This window comes from Loxodonta africana, chromosome 4, assembly GCF_030014295.1.
Source record: "Loxodonta africana isolate mLoxAfr1 chromosome 4, mLoxAfr1.hap2, whole genome shotgun sequence".
NCBI classification, from domain to species: Eukaryota; Metazoa; Chordata; class Mammalia; order Proboscidea; family Elephantidae; genus Loxodonta; species Loxodonta africana.
The window spans coordinates 1,353,469-1,377,249 of NC_087345.1; the positions used below are offsets into that span (position 1 = coordinate 1,353,469).

A 23,781-nucleotide genomic window follows, 5' to 3' on the forward strand; every position below is an offset into this window, starting at 1 on the left:
AATTTCTTCCTGGAATTTTAACAGTCAGAACTGGTTCCTTTGCTGCCATCCATGTCTTACTCTTGGGTTCACTTTTCGTTTCCCCAGAGTATGTGCTTTAGCAAGTTTTTAGAGACTTGGTGGGGGGTAAATGCTGATGTCTGCAGGTCTGTGAAGACACCCTTTATCTTGCTGTCTCACTTGAATGCTAGTTTCAGTACATACGGGATTCCAGGTTCAACTTCAGAATTTTCAGAATTGCTCTTTTGTGGTTTCAGTCTGATTAACTCTAAAGAAGATCCTTTCCCTCTGTAAAGTGGCAGCGTCAGACCTTGTCTAACTTCAGGAGGAGGAGAGAGAATCACCATCAGCCCAAGGCTGATTCCCACGAGGAACCCTTTTTACCAACCCTTTTTACCAACTCTGACACCATCCTTCCTGCCCATGGCACTCTCACTTCTCTGCAGAGTTCAAAAATTCAGTTACAACTCCGGGTTCAGAATCAATACGGCAGTAACAGGGACAACTCCGGGTACAACTCGTCCATCAGGACAGCTTCTCCACCTTGCCTAGGCAGGCCTCTGCTGCTGGGCAAGTCTTACAGCTCTTTAGCTCGCCTTTAAGGGCCCAGGGGCACCCCGTCCCGCCAGGAAGCCTCATGCCTGAAGGCGCTCAGCTCTCTTGCTCAGCAAGTCCTCTGCAGCCATCTGCTGATCCTGCGATGCTGCTGCTGTGCTCTCTCTTGCTATCTCACACTGCTGCTGTGTGCGGTGTCACAGCTCTGTCTCCTGGTTCTAGGAGGCTCTCAGTGCAGGAACCCTGAGTCCAGAGGACACGCTTTGCTTCTGGCTCTTCTTGATGACTGTGAGGTCTCCCCTCAATCTCTGGGATTTGCTCTTTATAAACCTAGTGGGACAGCAAAACTGCACTATCCCCTTGGCGGGATGTTGTTAGGTGCCGTCGAGTCGGTTCCAACTCATAGCAGCCCTATGCACAACAGAACGGAACACTGCCCGGTCCTGCGCCATCCTTACAATCGTTGTTATGCTTGAGCTCATTGTTGCAGCCAATCCCGGCAAGCATTTTACATGCCTTATTTACGTATCATTTGGAAACCCTGGTGGTGTACTGGTTAAGCGTTCAGCTGCTAACCCAAAGGCTGGCAGTTTGGATCCACCAGGTGCTCCTTGGCAACTCTTGGGGGCAGTTCTACTCTATCCTATAGGGTTGCTATGACTTGGAATCAACTTGACGGCAATGGGTTTGGTTTCACTCAATCATTTCGCAGAAGTTACAAGACCATGGCTAAAAGGATCATATAAAAGCAATTCACTGCACTGAACCCTCTGGAAGTTTTTGAGCTATTCTTTTTTTAAATTAAAAAATTTTATTGTGGCAAGATGTATATAACATAAAATTTGCCACCTAATCATTTTTAAGTGTTCAATTCAATGGCGTTAACTATATTCAAAATGTTGTGCAACTGCCATCACTCTGTTTCCAAAACCTTTCATCACCACAAAGAGAAACTCTACCCACAAAGCAGTAACTCCCCATTCCCCCCTCCTTCCAACCCCTGGTCACCACTTCTGTCTCTAGGCATCAGCCTATTCTATATATTTCACATAACTGGGATCGCGTATTTGTCCTTTGGATCTGGCTCATTTCACTTGACATGTTTTCAAGGTTCACCCAAGTTGTAGCACGTATTAAAATTTCACTCCTTTCTATGGCTCCATTGTACACTCCTATCACACTATGTTTATGTATTCATCTGACAAGGGACAGCCGAACTGTTCCCAAGTTTTGGCTATTGTGAATGATGCTGTAGTGAATGTCGGTGTACAAATAATCCGTTTGAGTTGCTGCCTTCAAGTCTTTTGAGCGTATACCAGGGGTCGAATTGCTGTGTCACGTGGTAATTCTATGCTTACCTTTTCGGGGACCCACCAAACTGTTTCCCACAGAGGCTGCACCATTTTAAAATCCCACCAGCAGTGGACGAAAGAGCTCGTTTCTGCACATCCTCTCCAACACTTGTTATTTGCTGTTTCCTGATACTGGCCATTGTACTTGGAGCTATTCTCTTTGTTCTTGGAAGTCCAGAGCGTCACACTGACATGCCTCTATGTGCGTCTTTTCCTTCACCCCTCCTGGGCATCACTTTGGCTGTTTGTTGAGAAGTTACTGTCCCCACGACTCTCTCCTGTTCTGTGGAAAAGGACTCCACGCATGTCTTTTCATCTTCTCCTCCACATGACAGTCTGAGTTTTGCTCTTTGCACATCGTCCAGCTTGTTGGTTTGTACCTGGTTTGCCCAAGGTGAGCAAAGGCACCTGGAGGAGATGAGGGTGTGGGCCCCGTTCGGCTATCTTCCACTGGTGGCTGCCCTGGCACATGTGGACTCTGACAGACACACATCTGTAGAGTGGAGGCGAATTTTGCAGCTCCTGCTGGTGTGTGGCTCCTGGGTCTGGTGTAGGAACCAGCTTTGAGGTGAGATCCTGTTTAAGGCTGACCACAGGGTGACTTTGGCTGCTGTCCTGACCCAATCTCCAAGCCTTCACTTCCCAACCCATAAACTGAGCACAGTAAAGTCCATTTACTGGCCAGTAGGCCTGTGGCACTTTGGCTCTACCTGGGACACTTGGTGGACAGGGCCTTCCTACTCCCAATAAGGCATTGGATGGAGGCCCTTGTGGTGGACCCTGCCCTGCCTGTCCACGTGGAGTAAGGCAGCCTGTCCTGGGGCAGGGTAGGCCCTCTTCTTCCCCGCTGCCACAGGCTGGGCTCCCCACACAGCCAGGAGCTCCTTCACCCCTACGGGACTAACTGGGAATCTTCCCAGGAAACCAAGGAACCACTAGGTTTCCCTCATGTCTCAAAACATTTTGGGACTTAATCTCAGGATGAAAACTGTCATGCCCTCATTGGATTTTAAATAGCAGCCAGTTGGGAGAGTAGGACTCCGCTCTCAACTCCTGCCCCAAGGGCTGTTTTCTGGAGAATCTTAATATGGTATCTGGCTGTTTTACTGATCCTAGGTAGGGTGTTCAGGACCTAATTAGTCCCATATTGGGTACATAACAGTTAAAAGAAAAGCGGGGGCTTTCTCTATCTTCCCTCAGGGGCCCTCTTTCGGTCCTCCTCCCCCAGCCTGGGAATCTTTAGCTCCCCACTCCCCCACCTTCACCTGGCACCCTCTTCCCTGGTCCAGCCCTCCGTCTCCCTCATTGCCCCAACCAGCACCCCACATCTGGCTCTCCCTCAGGTTCCCACACCTACCCGGCACAGCCCCCACCCAGTCACTCCCCTGTGGTTACTCCCCTTGCCGGTGCTCTCCACTCCCTGCCCAGGCCCCCTTCCCTCAGTTCTCATTTCTCTGACAGGGGTCCCCACCCCGGACTCATCACCCCCTTAGGTAATCCTCCTTCCTCAGCTCTCACCCCACTTGGCAACCCCTCAGGTTCCTCTCAATAACCCCCTTCCCTGGTTCTCCTCAGTCCCCCACCAGCGCCCCCACCCCAGTTTGGCCCCACTTCAGGTCTCCCTCCTCCATGCTGCTGCCCCCTCTCTCCACCCCCTCAGGTCCCCCCAGCCGGTCCAGGCTCCTCCCAATGGCACCCACTTAGGTCTGCCCCTCCTCAGGTTCTCCTCACTCCTCGTTCGGGGTCCTCACCCCGGTCCAGCTACCACTTCCGGTGCCCCCCCAGGTCCCCTCCACCCTGGTAAGCCCCCACTCAGGGCCCCCTCTCAAGCCAGCCCACCCCAGCGGCGTCCCTTCAGTCCCCCCCTCCCCAGCCCCCTCAGGTCCCCCAATCCCGGTAAGCCCCACTAAGGCTCCCCTCACCCCTGCCGGTGTCCCTTCCCAGCGTCCCCTCAGGCCCCCCAGTCCCGGTAAGCCCCCCCCCGAGGCCCCCCTTGCCTCCGTGGGCGCCGCCTCAGTTTCCCCCTCCCTAGCCCCCTCGCCTCGGCCCCTTCAGGCCCCTCAATCCCCGTAAGCCCCCAGCCAGGCCCCTCTGCCCCGCCGGCAGCCTCCCGCCTCGAGCCCGGGCCGCGCGTCATGGCGGTGGCGGCGGCGGGGCGGCCGGGGCGGGGCGGCGGCGGGCGGGGCGCGTCTGCACGCAGCGCGCCGGGCGGAGCGCTCGCCGCATTGTTTGCTTCGCTGGGGAGCGAGCGAGCGGCCCGGCCCGGGCGTCCGAGCAGCCCCGCGCCCCGCGCCCCGCGCCCCGCGCCGCCGCCGCCCCGGCCGGGCCTCCTCCGCGAGCGGCCTCCCCGAGCCGGCCCCGAGCCGGCCCCGAGCCGCTGCCTGAGCCCGCGGCCGCCCCGCCGGGCCCGGAGCCGCCGCCGCCGCCGCCGAGAGGAGCCCGCGCCCAGGAGCGGCGGCGGGGCCGGGCCTGCGCGGCCGTTGGCGGAGGAGCCGCGGGCGCCATTAGCGCCGCCTCGGCCGCGCCGGCTCCCCGCGCCGGCCGCCCGCCCGCCCGCCGGGCTCCCGCGGTCGCGGCGCCCCGAAGGTGAGTGGCCGGGGTCCGGGCCGGACGCCGCCCGCCGCCTCGCGGGCCGCCGGCCCCGCCGCCGCCCTCGGCCGCGGCCTCTCGTGGGCTTGTTGTGCGGACGCCATGTTTGGCGGCGCATTGTCCGCGGGCAGGGCCGGGGCGGGCGGGGGCGGCCGGGCGGCGCTGTCAGCGGGGCCGGGCGGCCGGGGAGGCGACGGGGAGGCCGGGGGACGGCGCAGGCCCCGGGCGTCCGGCCGCGGCGGCCCGGCTCGGCCCTGCCCGCCGCCGCGTTCGCTGCCCGGTCCCGCCGGGGGCCGCGATGGCGGGTCGGACGCTGCCGCTGAGGCCGCTGCTGGCGGCGGGAGCCTGGGGGGCCGTGCGCTCGGGAGGTCGGCGCCTTTTCCGGCCCCGGCCCGGGGAGGAGAGGCTCTGCAGGCCGGGCCCCGGGAGGAGGAGTGGGCCGGGCCCCGGGAGGAGGAGTGGGCCGGGCCCCGGGAGAAGGAGAGGGCCGGGACCCGGGAGGAGGAGTGGGCCCGGCCCTGCCAGTGGTCAGCGCCGAGAGCCTCGGCCCGGAGCCTGCACCCAGAGCCTGCACCCACGGTCACGTTCTAATTACGGCCAGGAGAGAATCTCATTGTGCTCCCCGTCGGTTGCATGCATACCTCTTTGACGTGCTGGTTGCATTATGTAAAACTCTGTTTTGCCAAGACAGGAAACTCCCTGTTAACAGGGACGTGCTTTGAAGATTTCTTAACAAGAAACGTTGGCAAACCTCTGCGGATTTTCTCAGTCCCATGCTGTGCAACATTTGCTGGGCTCGATAAGTTGGGTGTAGAGATGGTCTCAGGAGCAAGTGGCTATCAGTCAGCCATTCCTGCAGAGTTGGGACTCGGGATGAAGCACTGGGTAGCATTGTCACTCAGCACCTGGAAGTGAATCGGCATCCTGGCTTTCCTGGGCCTCTCTTGAAGAAGTAACTTTGTGGAGGTATAACTTACGTATATCTCTTAGTAGTACACGGTTGAGTTTTGACAAGTGTGTGTACATCCAGGAAACCACCACTCCCATCAAGAGCATTCCCAGCACCCCAAAAAGTTTGCTCCTGCTTGGGTCTATTTTTAAGGGCTTGTCACTGCTTAAAATATAGTTTATGAAATCCTGGTACTATATATTTATCTGGCTTGGTACCCAGAGTGCTCCTTAGAAGTGAGGATGGCGAGAGTTTGTCTCACAAACTCAGGACATGTTATCACCAGGGACCAGTCCCTGGAGAAGGACACCATGCTTGGTAAAGTAGAGGGTCAGCGAAAAAGAGGAAGACTCAAGATGGATTGACACAGTGGCTGCAACGATGGCGTCAAACACAGCAACGATTGTGAGGATTGTGCAGGACGAGGCAGTGTTTCGTTCTGTCATACGTAGGGTCGCTAGGAGTCAGAACTGACTGGATGGCACCTAATAACAGCAGCACCTGTGCTGCCAGGCACTGTTCTTAGTGCTCTGTATGAACCCATTTATTCTTCACACAGCTCGATAAGGTGTCTGTTCTTCCCATTCCCACTTTATAGCAGAGCAGGCAGTGGCTAGGGGGATTTAAATGACCTGTCCAGAGCCAGGCAGGGAATAAAACTAATTTGAGCAATGTGAGCTGATACTAGTCTGGCGTTTCCTGTCCTTCGTGGCTCTGCAGGATGGATTTAGCAAAATTATTTCCCAAGACACATGCACACACAGTTACTGTCCTTGCTGATACTGTCCTTGCTGATCCCCTTCCCCTGCAGTGCTTGTCCCTGTACAGAGTATGGAGGGAGCTGAGGGCCAGAGACAGACCTGTGGCTCAGGGAAATGATGGGACAGTGAGGCCTTGTGTCGTCCTGAGCTGGACCCTGCTGCTAAATGCCTTTTTCCCTGGTCACAGTTATGCTTCCAAATTACAGAGCTGCTGTCACCATTAAGTGTTAGGTTAAATTCTTCGTGTAGAATGTGGTCAGATAAAGGGTTTCAGTACCCATTTGGGAGGGTTTAGATGTTGAAGGGCTTATTATAGTTGGAGTTTGTTGGTGCTTTGCTGGAGAGGAGAAAATTATACCTTTGTTTTTAATCTGGTGAGTAACCAACTGTTGCTCCTGCCCCACCTCAGTAATGACACTGTGAAGCTATCCCTGGGTGCGTTAGGGTCCCCTCCTTGAAGGCTGTGGTGCTGACATCCTGGGGCTGTGCCTAGCTCTACTTGGGAGGCATTTGGGCTCCTGCTGGCTGGTGGGCTCCTCTGGCTGTACCTATGGGCGTGCGTGCTGGTAGAGGGGGCTCTGCTGACGGCCCAGAGGAGATCCAGGATTGAGGGGCACTGGGGGGCCCCTCAATTGCGGGCAAATTGGGGTTGGCTGACTATGGTGTTTGCCATTCATAGAAATTCCTGTGTCGTCTCAGTATTAGAGGTGGGTTTCTTGTCGACCAAAGAATAAGAAAACCATCATCTGAAGGGCCTGTCTTAAACAGTGTGCTCAGGATCTGCTGGGATTTCTTTTTGGGACCTAGGAAGTGCAGTCAGCTTGAGTCAGTGGGAGGCTGTGGATTCTGGCTCCCCAGGTGCCCCTCGCCACCTCGACGTAGCCAGCCAGGCACAGCAGCCCGGCCCTGGGTTCTGTACGGAGTATTAATGAGCTGATCTCTTAAAATTATTTTGCTTCCTGTAAATAAAATGTTCCCAGGGAGAAGTCCGAGTCGTCTTCTCGTTGGTGCCCAGCACGTACCCCAAGGTGACACCCTGCTCGGCACGTGGGTCCAGAGTTAGTAGGCATCTTTATCAAGGAAGCCCTAGAAACAGGCAATATTCAGACAGTGAAGGGATGGGGCGCGCTCACTGATTTCGTCCGTGTCTGAGAAGAGCAAATTTTCATAAATCTCTACGGTTACCTGTTCAGGCACCTGGGCCAGCCACCAGCCTTGTGGCATGGGTGGCTGCATGGTGGGGGCTCTGCAGCAGGTGGGGAGCCAGTCCGGACCAAAGCTGAGCTCTGCGGAACTGCTGTTTCTCACCATGTCAGGAAGGGGCAGAGATGTATGTCACACACCTGTTGCCTTTCCTTGAAAACCAGGGAAGAGGACACAGCCCAGCTTAGCGTTAAATCCTGGGGCTGAGAGACCACCCAGTGGTCCCACTGCTGTGGCCCCTAGAAGCTGAGCTGTATCCTCCCAGGGTGAAGATGGTCTCCCCGTAGCACACAGGGTTTCCCTCTTGGACCCTGACGTGGCCCGTGGCCTCATGGCTTACAGCGACATGGAGGAGTAGTGGGTTGGTCATGGGAATTCATGCTCTGAGGGCCTGCTGTCATCTCGGTCACCTGTGACTGGGTCTAGAAAGGAGGGTATGTGCCTGCAGGTGCCTCTCACAGAGCCATGCTGCCTGGGGTGGTTCACCGGGAACACCAGGGCCACTCTGCTGCCACCTCTCCTCCTGGCACTGTCGTCAGTTCTTGCCCTGGGGGGACACTGAGGCCTGGTGAGGACCGGCCATAGGAGGGTGTGGAAATATGGGCACACATCCTGGGGTGGGTGATTCAGAGATAGTTCAGATGTGGATGTCACCCTGGCCTGGCCCTGAGTCGGTCACTGAGCCCTGCCCAGCGTGCCTGGGTTTCCTCAGGTGTGCTGTCACCGTGTGTGGGACTGACTTTAACTCTGACTTTGTGTCTAGGTAATCATTACCAAATGAGGAGGAAAGGACGATGCCATCGAGGACCTGCAGCCAGGCACCCTTCCTCCCCGTGCGGTGTTAAACACTCCCCGACAAGAGAGACGCTGACCTACGCCCAAGCGCAGAGGATGGTGGAGATCGAGATTGAGGGCCGTCTGCACAGGATTGGCATCTTCGACCCCCTGGAGGTCATCCTGGAAGACGACCTCACTGCCCAGGAGATGAACGAGTGCAACAGCAATAAGGAGAACAGCGAGAGGCCGCCCGTTTGTCTGAGAACTAAGCGCCACAAAAACAACAGGGCGAAGAAGAAAAACGAAGCCCCCCCCAGCGCCCATGGCACGGCAGCCTCGGCCAGCGCGCTCCCCGAGCCCAGGGTGCGGATCGTGGAGTACAGCCCCCCGTCGGCGCCCCGGCGGCCGCCCGTCTACTACAAGTTCATCGAGAAGTCGGCCGAGGAGCTGGACAATGAGGTGGAGTACGACATGGATGAGGAGGACTACGCCTGGCTGGATATCATCAACGAGAAGCGCAAGGGGGACTGTGTCTCGGTGGTGTCGCAGAACATGTTTGAGTTTCTGATGGACCGCTTCGAGAAGGAGTCGTACTGTGAGAACCAGAAGCAGGGCGAGCAGCAGTCCTTCATCGACGAGGACGCCGTGTGCTGCATCTGCATGGACGGCGAGTGTCAGAACAGCAATGTGATCCTCTTCTGCGACCTGTGCAACCTGGCCGTGCACCAGGAGTGCTACGGAGTGCCCTACATCCCCGAGGGCCAGTGGCTCTGCAGGCACTGCCTGCAGTCCCGCGCCCGGCCTGCCGACTGCGTGCTGTGCCCCAACAAGGGAGGTGCCTTCAAGAAGACGGACGACGACCGCTGGGGCCATGTGGTGTGCGCCCTGTGGATTCCCGAGGTCGGGTTCGCCAACACGGTTTTCATCGAGCCCATTGACGGCGTGCGGAACATCCCGCCCGCCCGATGGAAGCTCACCTGCTACCTCTGCAAGCAGAAGGGTGTCGGAGCCTGCATCCAGTGCCACAAAGCCAACTGCTACACAGCATTCCATGTGACCTGTGCCCAGAAGGCTGGCCTGTACATGAAGATGGAGCCCGTGAAGGAGCTGACGGGCGGGGCCACCACCTTCTCGGTCAGAAAGACTGCGTACTGTGACGTCCACACGCCGCCGGGCTGCACCCGGAGGCCTCTGAACATTTATGGAGATGTTGAGATGAAAAACGGCATCTGCCGCAAAGAGAGCTCCATCAAGACAGTAAGGTCCTCGTCCAAGGTCAGGAAGAAGGCAAAGAAGGCCAAGAAGACACCAGCGGAGCCTTGCACAGTCATGCCGACTGTGTGTGCTCCCTATATCCCCCCTCAGAGGTAAGTGCATCACACTGCTGGGCCAGGAGTGAGTTTAGGATGGGGTGCCAGGAGAGGTGCATGTGGGCTTCCACGAGGGAGCTGTGTTGCGTGTCAGGGTGCCTCTGCTCATGGAGCTTCCTGATGCCCCCCAGATGCAGTGTCACTATGTCGGGACCACAGATGTCCTGAAAGTGTATAGCATGCCGGACTGTGGCTGCCCTGCTGGGTGAGCCCGGTGCCGCCTCGCAGTGACGACATACTGACCTGTCCGGCCAGCCAGTCTTGTGGCTGCTTTGACGCAATAAAATGCTGTGCTCTGCCTCTGCCACGGTTTGGGAACCTTTTAGTATTTGTTTTTAGTAATCTGGGCCTGGTTGGACACGTGGCCGTGGGTGGACACCGCAGGGAAGCGGGTGGTGGCCCTATTTCTATTCTGTTGGAGTCTTTCCTTGTTCTTCCCCTGGTTCCTTTTAGCAGTGCAAATGCAGATGTGTATAAGGGCTCCTTGACCCCGCCTTCCCGTCTTGTGGAGTACTGGGAGTCCCAAGGCCTCGCTGGTACCTGCTGCGGGCAGCCCACCTTGCTCAGCCCACGTCCACTCCTGTCAGCCTCACTCTTGACTCCAGGGGCCGCTGTTGACCCTGCTCTGTCTGCGTCCACGCCTCACTTCTCTTCCTCTTCCAGACCTGTCGGTCCCATCACTGCCCTGCTCTTTTCATTCAGTTATCTTTAAAACGCCCTTCATCTTGTTAGAGCTTGAGGTAAGTGACTGGGTGGTAGAACACCAGTCTCTTCAGCGTGCCTTGTCCTGCAGGAGAGCAGCCATCCTGTGAGATGAGCCTGCTCTTTTGGTGCTCACTTAGCCCCACCCCCAGCTTTGAGAGAGGAGTACCATGTACGGGGTGAGGGGTGTAAAGATGGCGGGTGAGGAGGGAGGGCCTGGAGATGAGGTACAGCTGAAGACAAGACGCTGCATGTGGTGTGTGTGGTTGCCTGGCTTGCGCTGTCACTCAGAAGTGGTTAACTGGTGTTCATTTACACACTGAGGAAGTGACAGACTTTTTATTGTTTGTAAAAATCAATAGCCCAAGGCTGATGGCTGTGAGGCAGTGGTCAGACATACCTCCACCCTTCAGCCTTTTTAGCAGTTCTGACGCCCACCGTCCCTCCCCCAGCACCCTGTACTCGTTCCTGGGTTTGATAACTTACTGCAGTGGCCACGTAGAGTTCACAGACCATTCAGGGTTTATTAGGGAAGTAACAGGTTATAATTCAGGATCAGGGACACTCAGGATACAGTTCTTCAGTCAGGACAGTCTCTTCTCAGCCGTACCTGCAGGCGGGACTCTCTTCTGGTCCTGGGCGCCTCGGCCCGGCCTCTGCCCTGCTCGGGCGAGTGTTACAGAGCTGTCTAGCTCCATCAGTAAGTGCCTACAGGCACCCCAGTCTGCCAGCAAGTCTCGGCCTGAGGGTGCTCAGCCCTCGCTCCGTGGGTCGGCACACTCACTGTAACTGCCTTGGCTCTGTGGGTCAGGAAGCCCATCAGCTGTGTCATGCTGGTTTCCTGGTTCTGCTGTTGCTGCTTCTCACCAGCCTTTGCCATCCTGGTGTTACATGTCTCCCTGTCCTCTAGGTGTAGGAGGTTCTCAGCACAGAGACCCCAGGTCCAAAGGATGTGTTCTGCTCCTGTCTCCTCTTCTTAGTGGTAGTATTCTCCCCCCCCCCCCCCCGTCCATGCCTGGGATGGTTCATTTTAAGCCTAGCAGGATGGCAGAAGTGACCAATTCCTTTGTTAGGGTTCCATACACCTCATTTGCATGGTTTCACTCCCACAAGGGTGGTGTGCATCTTATTTACATTATTAGCAAGCTGTCCAATCCACATGGATGGCCACAAGAACCTCATTTGCATAATCCTGCCAAGTTATTTGGTGGCAGTTACAAGACCATGGCGAGAAAGGCCATATAAAAGCAATCTGTAACATTGCATTCAGTCCCCCAGTTTTTCTAGCCGTAGTTCTTTCATACGTGGGCGATAGCTTCTGCCTCCCAACATTTTACCAATCCAGAACAGTCGTCAACAGTTAGTCTTCAGTAGGGCAGAGTCCTCAGGTGAGATTACTTAGGTACCAGCTTTTCAGGTCTGTTGCGAGTATCCATCTGATCTGGTCAGGATCTCCAAAAGTTGTCTTCGCCCTTTCTGGCCTCTGATAAAATTTAATTCAGAGAAGATTATTCCCTTACTTGGAGTCTCACGAGGTATCAGCACAGCAAACCTTCAGGGGGCTTTAGGTTTGGCCTCTGTACTTGGGTCCAGCAGTGCCTCCCCGTTAGTCCACAGGTTCACACTTCCGGCTTCTACAGTCACAGTTGCTGCAGTCAGTTAAGCCTGTTAACAGTCAGTCAGCGCTCCCAGCTGAGTGGTGTAATCCTGTCAGCATCTCCCCCATCCTCTCTTCTTCAGATCTGTACGGATCTTCCCTTATCCCCTCACTTGGAGTGTAAGTGTACCCACGAAAGCATGTAGCCGGCTACTGTGTGCCTTTATCTCCTTCCATCCTAGATAGCCAGTGTTTAAATTGCCCGTCCTTGTCAAACCAGTACTCGCTCTGAGAAGAGAAGCAAGTTCCGTGGTCTGAAGAATCTTCTGTGCCAGTCGGAGCTTTGAGCATCCGCATCTGTGAGCCAAGTCCAGTCCAGAGCAAGCTGTCTAGGCACAGTGCTTAAGGGTTCAGCTGTTTATGTAACAGAAGGTGAGCAGTTTGAATCCACCAGCTGCTCCTTAGAAACCCTGTAGGGCAGTTCTGCTCTATTCTGTAGGGTCGCTATGAGTCAGAATCGACTCCGTGGCAGCAGGGTGTTATACCAGCTCAGGGTGTCAAACATCTTTCTCTTCATTTGGTTGGGTTCTGGTCAGCTCATTCGTAGGCCCTGTGGCCTAGGTCATTGGGTACACACACCTCCTGGCCCTTCAGACCAGTCAGCCCTTTCTCTTTCTTATCCCTAGCTGTGGGCTAGGTGAATGGGTGCCAGTGGAACGTGTCCCAGCTCAGCCCATCTCTTTGTTGCTGCGCCTTCCCTACTTCCACTCGTGGGGTGGACCCAGGTCATCAACACAAGCTGGCATGCCATGCTGTCTTCTCGCTGGCCCCCTTAACATCCAGTCCTAGAACGGGGTTCTTCTGATAGGTACTGACTTCTCCTGCCTCAGCGCACCCAAAGACAAACTGTTTGCTGAGAATTAAAAAAGCAAAGCAGTCATCTTTTTTCTACAGGTCCTTTCTTCAAATGGAAATTTCTCCCCCTGTCAGCAGTTCTGGGTAGGTCTGTATGTGTTCTCAGATGCAGATTTCCTGACTGGATAGATTCTGTGTGGGCCTCGGGTTTTCTCCCTAAGCCCCTAGTCCTCTCTACACAGGGCTACTGCATGCAGAGAGACAGTCAGGTGTTGGCTGAAGGTGGCATTACGCACTCTCCCTGTAATCTGTAATACTCAATATTCATTTCTAGTGAGCTTTTAGGTCTGTTCCACAACAGTAGGTAGAAGAAACATTCAATATCCATAGTACATTCAAAGAAAGACATAATCCTTTTTAAAGCACTCCCATTTTGTCTTTTCTACACCCTGACTGTCTTCCCATTCATATGCATATGGATTTGGACCTCTGGCTGTGTGGAAGCAGAAGACTCTGGCCCCCTATCAGTCATCTCCTTTCATCAGCCTGACTTTTGCCCCAAGCAGCTCCAGATGAGGCTTTTCTCCCCTCAGCTGCAGTATAACGGTAACAACCACCAAAGTAATCATCTAAGAGAACTCAAAGTTTCACTTCCCACACCCTCAGTTCTTCCCTTTCAAAGTCTTAGGCTTCTGTGGAACTGTTGCAATAAATCCCGCTTCTGATGCCAACTGTGTAAATAATTTTTTTTTATAAAGATCAGCACAAAGCTGGCTCTTGTGAGACAGAGATGTCCTAAATGCCCAGTTTTTCCAAGCTGCTGTCCTACTCCATTATCTTTGATATGAACTACTCCCCTTGCCCTCAGCACTTTCCCTCTAGTCTTTGAGTTCTAATTCGCTGCCGCGAATTTATGACCCGAACTTAATTTAAGTAGTTTATTAGAGAGTCATTAGGATACAGCTCAGGGTCAGACAACTCAGGATCCAGTTCTTCATCAAGACAGCTTCTTCTCAGCCGGCCTCTCTGCCCCGCCTCTGCCCTGTTCTGGTAAGTGTTGCGCAGCTCCTAGCTCCGTGGGTCAGCAAGGCCCACCTCTGCCATCTCACGCCGCTGTCACTCTCGCTATTGCCGTGCTGTCTCTCGCCGTCTTCTGTGTTACAGCTCCCCTTTTTTCTCTCCATGCCTCCCTTTAAGCCTCGTGGAATGGTAAAACTGACCGACCCCCTCGTCAGGGTTCCATGCACCTTATTTATATGATCCCACCCCCACGAGGTTGCCCCGCAGTTTATTTGCATTATTAGCAAGCTGTCCAGTCCCCTTGGTGGGCCACAAGCGCCTCATTTGCATAGTCCTACGCAGTCATTTGGTGGGAGTTACAAGACCATGATGAGAGAGGCCGGATAAAAGTGACCCATTGTACTGTATTATTAAAGCATAAAAATTGTCTTCAACGTATCAGATGTTAGCTTTTTATGTTGTTTTCTTGTATATTTGTGATTGAGGATAATTGGTGTTTACCAACAAATTGTGATTCAGCAACATGGTTTGGTTTTAAAATGTCACAAATTGTGTCAAGCAGCGTAGTGGTACCTGTACTTAGAACGCGGGATCCGTCCTGAGAGGAACAGTGAGCGCTTGCTCAGTTTAAGAATTAAAAGTTTAAGATGACGTCTGTAAATGTTCGTTAATCTACCTGACTTTTCTCCAGGTGAATTTTTTACACAACAGTACACACTCGTTAAAGAATCAGTAAATTCACACAGCAAAGTGAATAAAATGTTCGCAGTCCCTTTCCTCCAGAGAACGCTGTCCACACCGTGGCGGACTCCGTTGCAGATTGGTCCGGCTGACCCTTTAAAGGCCGTTCACTTGAATTTCTAAATACGGGTCACAAAAGGGTACGATTTGTGTCCATCACAAGTTCCTGTTAAAAGGCCCAAATGTTTCCACCTTCCTGAAATCAACAAAAGTGAGACAAAAACTTTGACGTCTAAAGGGCTGCCTTCTCTGGCTGCATCGTCTGCTCACCTGCTCTAGGTAAGGGGGAGGCAGGAGCTGGGCAGAGGCTGGGTGGGCCTTACCTGTCCTGTGAAACACATGTATTTCCATCCACTCCTGGTGTTTCCTCTTGTTAGATGCTCCTTCGACTTGTTGAATGTCAAGCGTTGGGATGAGGGAACTGGCCGTCTTAGGTGGGGCCGATGGTCAGCAGGAAAAAGCATTTGCGATTGGAAAGTTTGGGATTCAAGGGTCTAAGATGACCATGAGTGATTGAGAAGAACACTTGTGCTTTGGACCTGAATTTTCAAAGCAAGTGATTACCTAAGCTGCGTATTAAAGGTATAGTCTGGCCTGTGTTCAGTTTTTTCCGTTTCTAGCTTAGGAATAAGCTATCCTTTAGTTTCGAGTAGACTCAAATGCACCTGGACACTGGTTCCTGGCTACAGACCTCGAGGTCTGGGTTGGTTTCCTGAAATTCTGTTGGTAGCATGGCCGTCGAACCCCCTGGGGGTTGTTGGGAGGGACTGGAGGATACAGAGCAGCTGGCTTCAGCACAGCCTGGGTGCACAGCTTGAGCTGAGGCCTGGAGCCGCTGTGTTATCCTAGAGCTGGGTCCTCAGCCTGCCTTGTTGTGTCTGGTCTTTTTAGGATGGAGGGAGGTGCTAACCTTGTGCTGCAGAGTGTGCGGTTGGGGTGGTATCCCTCTGCTTGGAGGTGCGTGTTTAAGGCTGGCACAGTTGTGAGACTTGAAAAGTTCGCACCCTTGTAAAGCTTCTCTTACAACACAAAGTACAGAGGCAAGCTGGGGAGCAGGCCAGTCATAATGGCAAAGGGATGTGGGACCTACTTGGAGATATTAGGAAAGGGGTCTTCCTTTCCCCTGCAAAGTGAACAAAATCTGCTGTAATAGGGCTTTGTGGGGTATGTCCATGTACATGTGTGTGCATACGTGTGTGCTCGTTTGTGTTGCCGGGGCCCTAGATTCTTTATCACCTGAGTATAAATAGAAAACCCATTGCCGTCGAGTTGATTCCCACTCACAGCGACCCTACGGGACAGAGTAGAGCTGCCCCACAGGGCTCCCAAGGAGCGCCGGGTGGACTTGAACTGCCGGCCTTTTGGTTAACAGCCAAGCGCTTAACCAGTACACCACAAGGGTTTCCTTAAAAAAAAAAAAAAATTAAGGTTTTGGGTAAAAGCAGAAAGTAACTGAGATAAACGCATCCCAAGATTATAGTGTGTTCTTAATGAGAGAAGATGGTATGTGTAATTTTTTTTTTAATATTTAGCATTTTAAACCACAAAGATGTTTTTATCTCCCTAAGTAACAGGCCCTGGAATGGAGATGTGGACATTCTGTGGCTCTTGCTGCCAAGTCAGCACCCCCCCATCTCTCTCTCTCTCTCTCTCGTCAGTGCCAGGAAGTCCTGTTCTGGTCAGTCTGGTGGGCAGTAGGTGGGCGGTGTTGCGGGTTTGTTTGTGGCCCTTGCCCCCCAGACTTCCCACCTGGTCAGGTGCAGCCCCACACTGAGCACCACTCCTCACTTCCCCCAACACGAGTGCTGTGTCGCCCTGGGTGGGGGACTGGCTACCCTCTTGGCGCCTCTCTTTCGTGGTAAGCACCTGTCTTCAGCTTGGCGGCAGCTGGAGAGGTTGACTTACTCCTGAGCGGTCGTCCCACTGTCTTGGCGTAGTGCTTGTGTGGTTCCGTGTCTTCCCTGCATCACTTACTCCTGGGTAGAGAAGTAGTTTTTCCCAACATAGAAACATCATATTAAAATAGGGGAATATATGGGAAAAAAAAGAAACCCGGTGGCGTAGTGGTTAAGAGCTACGAGTGCTAACGAACAGGTTGGCAGTGTGAATCCACCATGTGCTCCTTGGAAACCCTGTGGGGCAGTTCTGCTCTGTCCTGTAGGGTCTCCATGAGTTGGAATCAACTCAGCGGCAACAGGCTACATGGAAAAACAGTCTCAAGAGGAGAGAAAATTCCTTTCTTGCTTTTCCTACCAAAAACCAGAGAAGACCCCCCAGTCCCCAGAACGCCTGAGAATTTGGTTTGTGCGGTTACGTCTTCTGTTGGAGCGTTGCCTCTTTCTCCCTCGGCCGCTCTTCTCGTTGGGTCTGTTCTCTGCTTGCTTATCCACTTCCTGTGGCTTCATGGGGGAGCGGAGGGGGCACGTGGAGGGAATGCAGCGGAAGAGGAGGAACGGACAAGGGACTTCCCTCGAGCCGGAGCCGCCTGCTTCCCTTGGTGTGACAGACCGCGCTTCTAAAACCATTAAAGCTGGTAACTTCCTCTTTCTCTGCAGTTTGGTAGTGCTTGTCGTCGTGGCACAGGAGTGGTCTGATGAACTGAGTGGTCGCGCGGTCCTCGCCTGGCTTGATCTGACCGCAGCCTCGGGCCCGCTGGTGTGTGAATTGTTCAGTGCAGACAGGCAGGTCCTCAGTTTGTTACTTGGGTGAGTTATCAGAGAGGGGCTCTGTCCAAGCTGTTTCCTCAGGGTGCTGCTACTCCCAGTGTGGCCTGCAGGGGGTGTTGCTGGCACCCTCTTAGTCCAGCCTCCAGATAAGGTGCTAAGTGGAGCCAGCGCCCAGGAAGGAGCCTTTATAGCAGCTGGGAGGAGTGATTTTGTGCTTGTTGTTGAATGTAATAGCAATAGCAGGTTAGGGCTTGGGTGTGCTGCCTTTTTTCTGGTCATTGCTTCTTAGCATATTTTATAAAAGCCTCCGCCTGCCACGGGCTGGGGCGACAGGAGAAGCCCCGCAGTGGAGCCCTTGCAGAGGCGGGTCGGGTGTGCCTCGGTGTGCCGGTCCACAGGCGGAGTTTTGGGGTCAACCTGTGGGCTCGGGTGCAGACCTCCCAGAGGCTCTCTAATGGGAACAGCATGCACAATCCCAAAATAGCAGCTGTTCTGAAAAGAAACTTTACGAAAACAAACCAAAGAGTCATACTGGAGGTTGTAAAACGCACGTTAAATGACAGAGCGGCTGCAGTGTTTGCTTTTGGAAGCATGGAGAGCGCTCTACAGCTTTCTGCTCCCCAGGCCGAGGACCAGGTCCTGACCGAACCCTCCAGTGGCCCCTGTGATCTCGTGTGAAGAAGCGCCGTGTGAGCCTCCTGAGCGGTGTCTTACAGGCTCTGCTTCTCGTCCCTGGTTCCTGGCTGTTTCTGCCGACTGCCGTCTGAATCCAGCTGGGTCCTGGTACCTGTGTCTGCCCTGACCCCGGCTGAAGGGTGCCAGGTAAAGGAGCTGGAGTCTCTCTCCTGTCTCCAAGCCTGCAGCCGGCAGGGATGTGCTCTGGCGTGGTGGAGTCGAGGGCCGCTGGTGAGCAGACGTGTTTTGATTGGAAGAGTTGAAGTGAATCCAAACAGTGCTGAGAAGACTGGGTGCTGCAAGCCTCCAGCGTGCTCTTCTGGAGATCCTGCTGAATCTTAGAGGGTTCACGTGTTTATCGAGTGAAAATGTGTGTCCTGAGTGCAGTGCTTCCAGCCGCATTCTCCGTTCACACCTGGGCCCACACCTCCCGTCCGTTACGGCACCCTGGCACCTGGTCCCCTCAGGCATGCCCCTCCTGGGGCTCCGCCTGGGTCTCCCTGCCCTGTCGGCCCCTTCGTGAGCATCACTTTCCAGGTGATGTCACACCCACCCTGCTCCCCACAGTTCAGTGTAGGTGACACGCCCTTGCTGCTCCTGCGAGGCGCCAGGATACCTACCCTGGCCCAAATCTTTTCCCGAAGCTGCAGAGCTCAGACCTGTTAGGTTCGGTGGAAGTCAGGTTGAAAATCCGTTTGAAGTTTTTTTAATGCTGGCAGCAGGTTATTTCCACACTTTCTGCCACTCCAGTTTCTGTGTAAACTGGGCCAGAGCATGGACAACACTAGTTTTCGTGTGTGCGTTCAGGCCGGACCTGGGATGATGCCGGAATCACTCCACTGGGGAGCATGGATTGGGGCATGGGCACCTGAGAGGGACAGCGCCGGCTTTCATCTCAGTTGTTTACTTGGAAGTATCTTCACAGGTTTACAAATTCTTGTCAAAGTCAGGAGCACAGAGAATATCCATGAGGGCGAAGACCTTGTTTGACTGGCTGACGTGGGGGCTGCAGAAACGAGTCACACCCGTTGAAGATTCAGGTGGCACAGAAACACATTGCAGAAAGAAGGTGTGAGTGTGTCTGATACCCTGCTGCCCAGAACTGAGGCCTGGAGCAGCACAGTGTGGCTCATTGCTGGAGTAAATACTCTGTAACAGTAAAAATGGAGGAGAAAACAAGACTGACAACACTCAGAGTTATCAAATGTAACAAGTATTTTAGAGAAACAATATTAAGTCAACAGTAGGGGTCATGTTTGGGACCCCAGCCGGGGCAGCCATTGGTCAAGCATTTGTGCGTATCCTCTCATCCACAGACACGCACGCACCCACGTAATTTGGTACGGGCTTATGGATTCAGACATCTCTACACAGTGCCATCATGCCGTATGTGTCATTTGACAGCTTGCCTTGCTCTATCAGCATTACTTTTGGTGCCATCTCTGCGGCTCTTGTTCATCCTCAGTGGAGTTCTCGGTCCGCTGGCCCTTTCTGCTGGACAGGCATCACCACAAACTGCTTTCCTTTGAGCTCTTGGAGACCCTGTGCGGGGTCAGGGTGGCCGTGTAGTGTGATGCCCTCCACTGCAGAAGTACCCAGTGTGACCTAGTTCCTGAGGGTCCTCGTCCCCTGCTTCGTGGGGGCTCTCTCTGTGTGTGATGGGTTTGCACGACTCTGCTTTTTGTCTTTGAGATGTGTTTAAGGTAGATATTCAGGATGGAGAGAACTACATGTTCTCTGGCCCGGCTTCAACAGTTCTCCCGTCTGGCCAGTAGCACAGCATCTTTCCTTCCTCTGGTGGTTTCTTTTTGGTTGTTGTAAAAATACAGATAATGGTTGCCACTTTGCTTCCAGTTGTTTTGAAGCAAATCCCAGTACTGTTTTATCTGTACATGTATCAGTGTATATAATATGTATCTAACAGACAAGGTTCTCAAAGGCAGCCACGATTTTACAGTGTCTCCATGAGCTGACGTTTCTTAGTTTTAAGGGGCCAGATGGATCAGTCTCCTCAGTAGAGTGTGCCTGTGTCTGGTTTTCAGACTCGGTCCCTACCCGAGCCACAAGGCCTTTGTCTCTCTTTTCCTGCAGTCTTGTCCTCTGGGAGTTGATTCCAGGGTGGTGGGAGTAAGTCTGTCTTTCCACTACACAGTGTGTCATCACAGGTCACTTGTATGGCAGCCTTGCTTTGCCTGCTGGTCTGCAGGGCCAGCGCTGACATGGGCTTCCTCGCGTGGTGGGTCTGTGCCCTCGACCCGCTTGTCCCCTGCGTCAGAACCACACGGGGGCTTGATGCTCAGTCCTCTGTTCTTCAGAATCATCTTGGTCGTCCTCGCTCCTTAGCTCTGGATGTATGCTGCAGATGTGGTTGTGGGGTTAGCTCCTGTCTTAGTCATCTAGCGCTGTTATAACAGAAATACCACACGTGGATGCCGTTACAAAGAGGAGTTTATTCTCTCACAGTCTAGGGGGTTAGAAGTCCAAATTCAGGGCATCAGCTCCAGGGGAAGGCTTTCTCTCTCTGTCAGCTCTGGAGTAAGGTCCTTATCATCAGTCTTCACTTGGACTAGGAGCTTCTCAGCTCAGGGGCCCTGGGTCCAAAGGACATGCTGTTCTCCTGGCACTACTTTCTCGGTGGTATGAGGTCCCCCTGTCTCTCTGCTCCCTTCTACCTTTTATATCTCAGAAGAACCAAAAAACCAAACCCAGTGCCGTCAGGTCGACTCATAGCGACCCTATAGGACAGAGTAGAACTGCCCCACAGAGTTTCCAAGGGACGCCTGGTGGATTCAGACTGCCGACCCTTTGATGAGCAGCCGTAGCACTTAACCACTATGACACCAGGGTTTCCATATCTCAGAAGAGATGGGTTTAAGGCACAACCTAATCTTGTAGATTGAGTCCTTCCTCATTAACATAACTGCCTCTAACTCTGCCCCATTAACATCATAGAGGCAGGATTTACAACACAGAGGAAAATCACATCAGATGACAAAATGGTGGACAGTTACACAATACTGGGAGTCATGGACTAGCCAAGTTGACAGATATCTTTGGGGGACACAGTTCAATCCATGACAGGTTCCATCAAATCAACTCTTGACTCATGGCAACCACATGTGTGCAGCGTAGGCCTGCTCTTTAGGGTTTTCAAGGCTGTGACCTTCCAGATGCAGGTCTTCAGTCGGGCTTTTCTTCCGAGGTGCCTCTGAGTGGGTTTGAACCACTGACTCTTTGGCTAGTAGTTGAGCACTTCACTGTTGGCGCCAGCTGGGGACTCCCGTATGGCGTGCAGTTGGCGTTTGAAGTTCCGAGACACATCTTATGGACTTTGGCTGTGTCAGCCTGACCTTGGTATTCCTTAGAGGCTTTGACCTTTTCACATGCTTGACTTGAACATGGCCCACCTCACTGTTCATGTGGAACTACTCTCATTCTTCAGAAAATGTCATTATTTCTCCATAAAAATCTTGCACATTTCTTATTGGATTTATTTTTAGGTAACTTATTTTGTTAATATTGTAAATCTTTTTTTTTTTTTAAATGGACAGTTTTTAGCCATTTATATGCTTCTGAGCATATATGTAGGAGTGGAATTACTGGGTCATATGGCAAATCTGTGTTTAACTGCTTTGGTTTTTTTTTTTTAAATTGGTGAAAATATACACATCAAAACATTTGTCGATACAATAACTTCCATGTTTACAATTCAGTGACCTTGGTTACATTTTCACATCATGCCTCAATTGATCACTGTCCTTTTCCAGATCACTCCACCCCCATTAACACTAACCCAATGCCTCCTAAACAAAAGCTCCCCCTTCCCCCTCCCTCCTACCCTTAAAAAAAAACCATTAATCATCTTTGGTTTCTGTATATTTGCTTGTTTCATGTAGGTGACATCATACAGTATTTGCCCTTTTGGCGCTGACTTTTTTGACTCAGCATGATGTTTTCAAGGCTCATTTGTGTGGTGGCATGCGTCAGAACTTCATTTTTCTTTATGGCTGAGTGGTACTCCATTATGTGTCTAGACCACGTTTTGTTTATCCATTCATCCGTCATTGGACACTTCAGTTGTTTCCGTAGTTTGGTTGGTATGAAAAGCGCCGCATTGAACATTGACGCACAGGTTTCTGTTGGAGTCCCTGCCTTCACTTCTGGGCCTGTGCCTAGGAGTGGAATTGCCGGGTCCTGTGGTAGTTCTGTGTTAAACTTTTGGAGGAGCTGCCAAACCATCGTCCATAGCAGCTGCGTCATTTTACATTCCCACTTGCAGTGGACGACGGTTCTGGTTTCTCAACACTTCTTGTTTTCCGTTCTCTTAATCATGCTGTTGCAGTGGGGGTGAGGTGATACTTCATTCTGGTAAAGATTAACCCCAAAGACCCCAGCCTTGGAATTCCTATGGGGCAGTTCTGTGCCCTCTAGAATTACTGAGTTGGAATCAACTTGATGGCAACTTTTTTTGGTTTGTTGGTTTGTTTTGTTTTTTGGAATGGCTAATGGGAGCCCCTGGGTGGGGTAAATGGTTAAGTGCTCAGCTGGCCAAAAGGTTGGCAGTTTGAACCTACCCAGAGGTGCCTTGGAAGACAGGCCTGGCTGTATGGTTTTGGAAGGTCACAAATCCCTATAGAGTGCTTCTGCTCTGCACACGTGCTGTGAGTCAGAATTGATGCCACAGCAACTAACAACATAACAAATGGCTAATAATGTTGAGCATCTTTTCATGTGCTTATTGGCCATTTGAATGTCCTCTTTGGTAAACTGTTTAAGCCCTTTGCCCATTTTTTGATCGGGTTGTTTGCCTTTTGTAAGTTGTAAGAAGTTTTGTATGTATTTTGGATATTAGGCCCTTATCTGATATAGTTGCCCTTGAACACAGAGTAGCTAAAACGGAAGAAAGAAATGACGAAGTGAAACGGCTGAACAGATTTCAAAGGGCTGTTCGATAAGACAGAGTGTTATAATGAAATGCACAAAGACGTAGAGATAGAAAACCAAAAGGGAAGAACACGCTCAGCATTTCTCATGCTGAAAGAGCTGAAGAAAAAACTCAAGCCTTGAATTGCCATATTGAAGGATTCTACAAGGAAAACATCAAACGATGGCGAAAGCGTCAAAAGAAGGTGGAAGGAATACACAGTGACTGTATCAAAAAGAACTGACCGACGTTCGACCATTTCAGGAGATGGCATATGATCAGGAACCGATGGTCCTGAAGGAAGAAGTCCAAGCTGCACTGAAGGCATTGCTGAAAAACAAGGCTCCAGGAATTGATGGAATACCAACTGAGATGTTTCAGCAAACAGATGCAGCACTGGAGGTGCTCTCTCGTTTATGCCAAGAAATTTGGAAGATGGCTAGCTACCTGGCCAGCTGACTGGAAGAGATTCAGGTAGATGCCTAACCCAATATCGTTAATGTCACACGCAAGTAAAATTCTGCTGGAGATGATTCAGAAGCAGCTGCAGCAGCACACTGACAGGGAGCGGCCAGAAATTCAGGTTCAGAAGAGACGTGGAACCAGGGATGTCATTGCTGATGTCAGATGGATCCTGGCTGAAAGCGGAGAACACCAGAAGGATGTTTACCTGTGTTTTATTGACTATGCAAAGGCATTCGACTTTGTGGATCGTAACAAACTATGGATAACACTGCGAAGAACGGGAATTCCAGAACACTTAATTGTGCTCATGAGGAACCTGTACGTAGGTCAAGAGGAAGTTGTTCGGACAGAACAAGGGGATACCGATTGGGTTAAAGTCAGGAAAGGTGTGCGTCAGGGTTGTATTTTTTCACCATACCTATTCAGTCTGTATGCTGAGCAAATAATCCAAGAAGTTGGACTATATGAAGAAGAACGGGGCATCAGGATTGGAGGAAGACTCATTAACAGCTTGCGACACGTAGATGATAAAACCTTGCTTGCTGCAAGTGAAGAGGACTTGAAGAACTTACTGATGGAG

The 23,781-nt window shown here is 52.5% G+C and overlaps 1 protein-coding gene across 6 annotated transcripts in view; it reads left to right on the forward strand.

The window, feature by feature from the left end:
* Positions 1-4,441: 4,441 nt before the first annotated feature.
* Positions 4,442-23,781, forward strand: part of BRD1 (bromodomain containing 1) — a 69,707-nt gene continuing 50,367 nt past the window's right edge. Inside the window, exons 1-2 of one of the 6 annotated variants that reach the window (XM_064283331.1) lie at positions 4,442-4,493; positions 8,173-9,553. In XM_064283331.1, the coding sequence (XP_064139401.1) occupies positions 8,187-9,553 (1,367 nt within the window). In that variant the 5' untranslated portion in view covers positions 4,442-4,493; positions 8,173-8,186. Of the gene's footprint in view, positions 4,494-4,903; positions 9,554-14,572; positions 14,751-23,781 lie in introns of those variants that run through there. The other 5 variants (XM_010602093.3, XM_064283332.1, XM_023542016.2 and 2 more) reach the window with 5 other exon arrangements.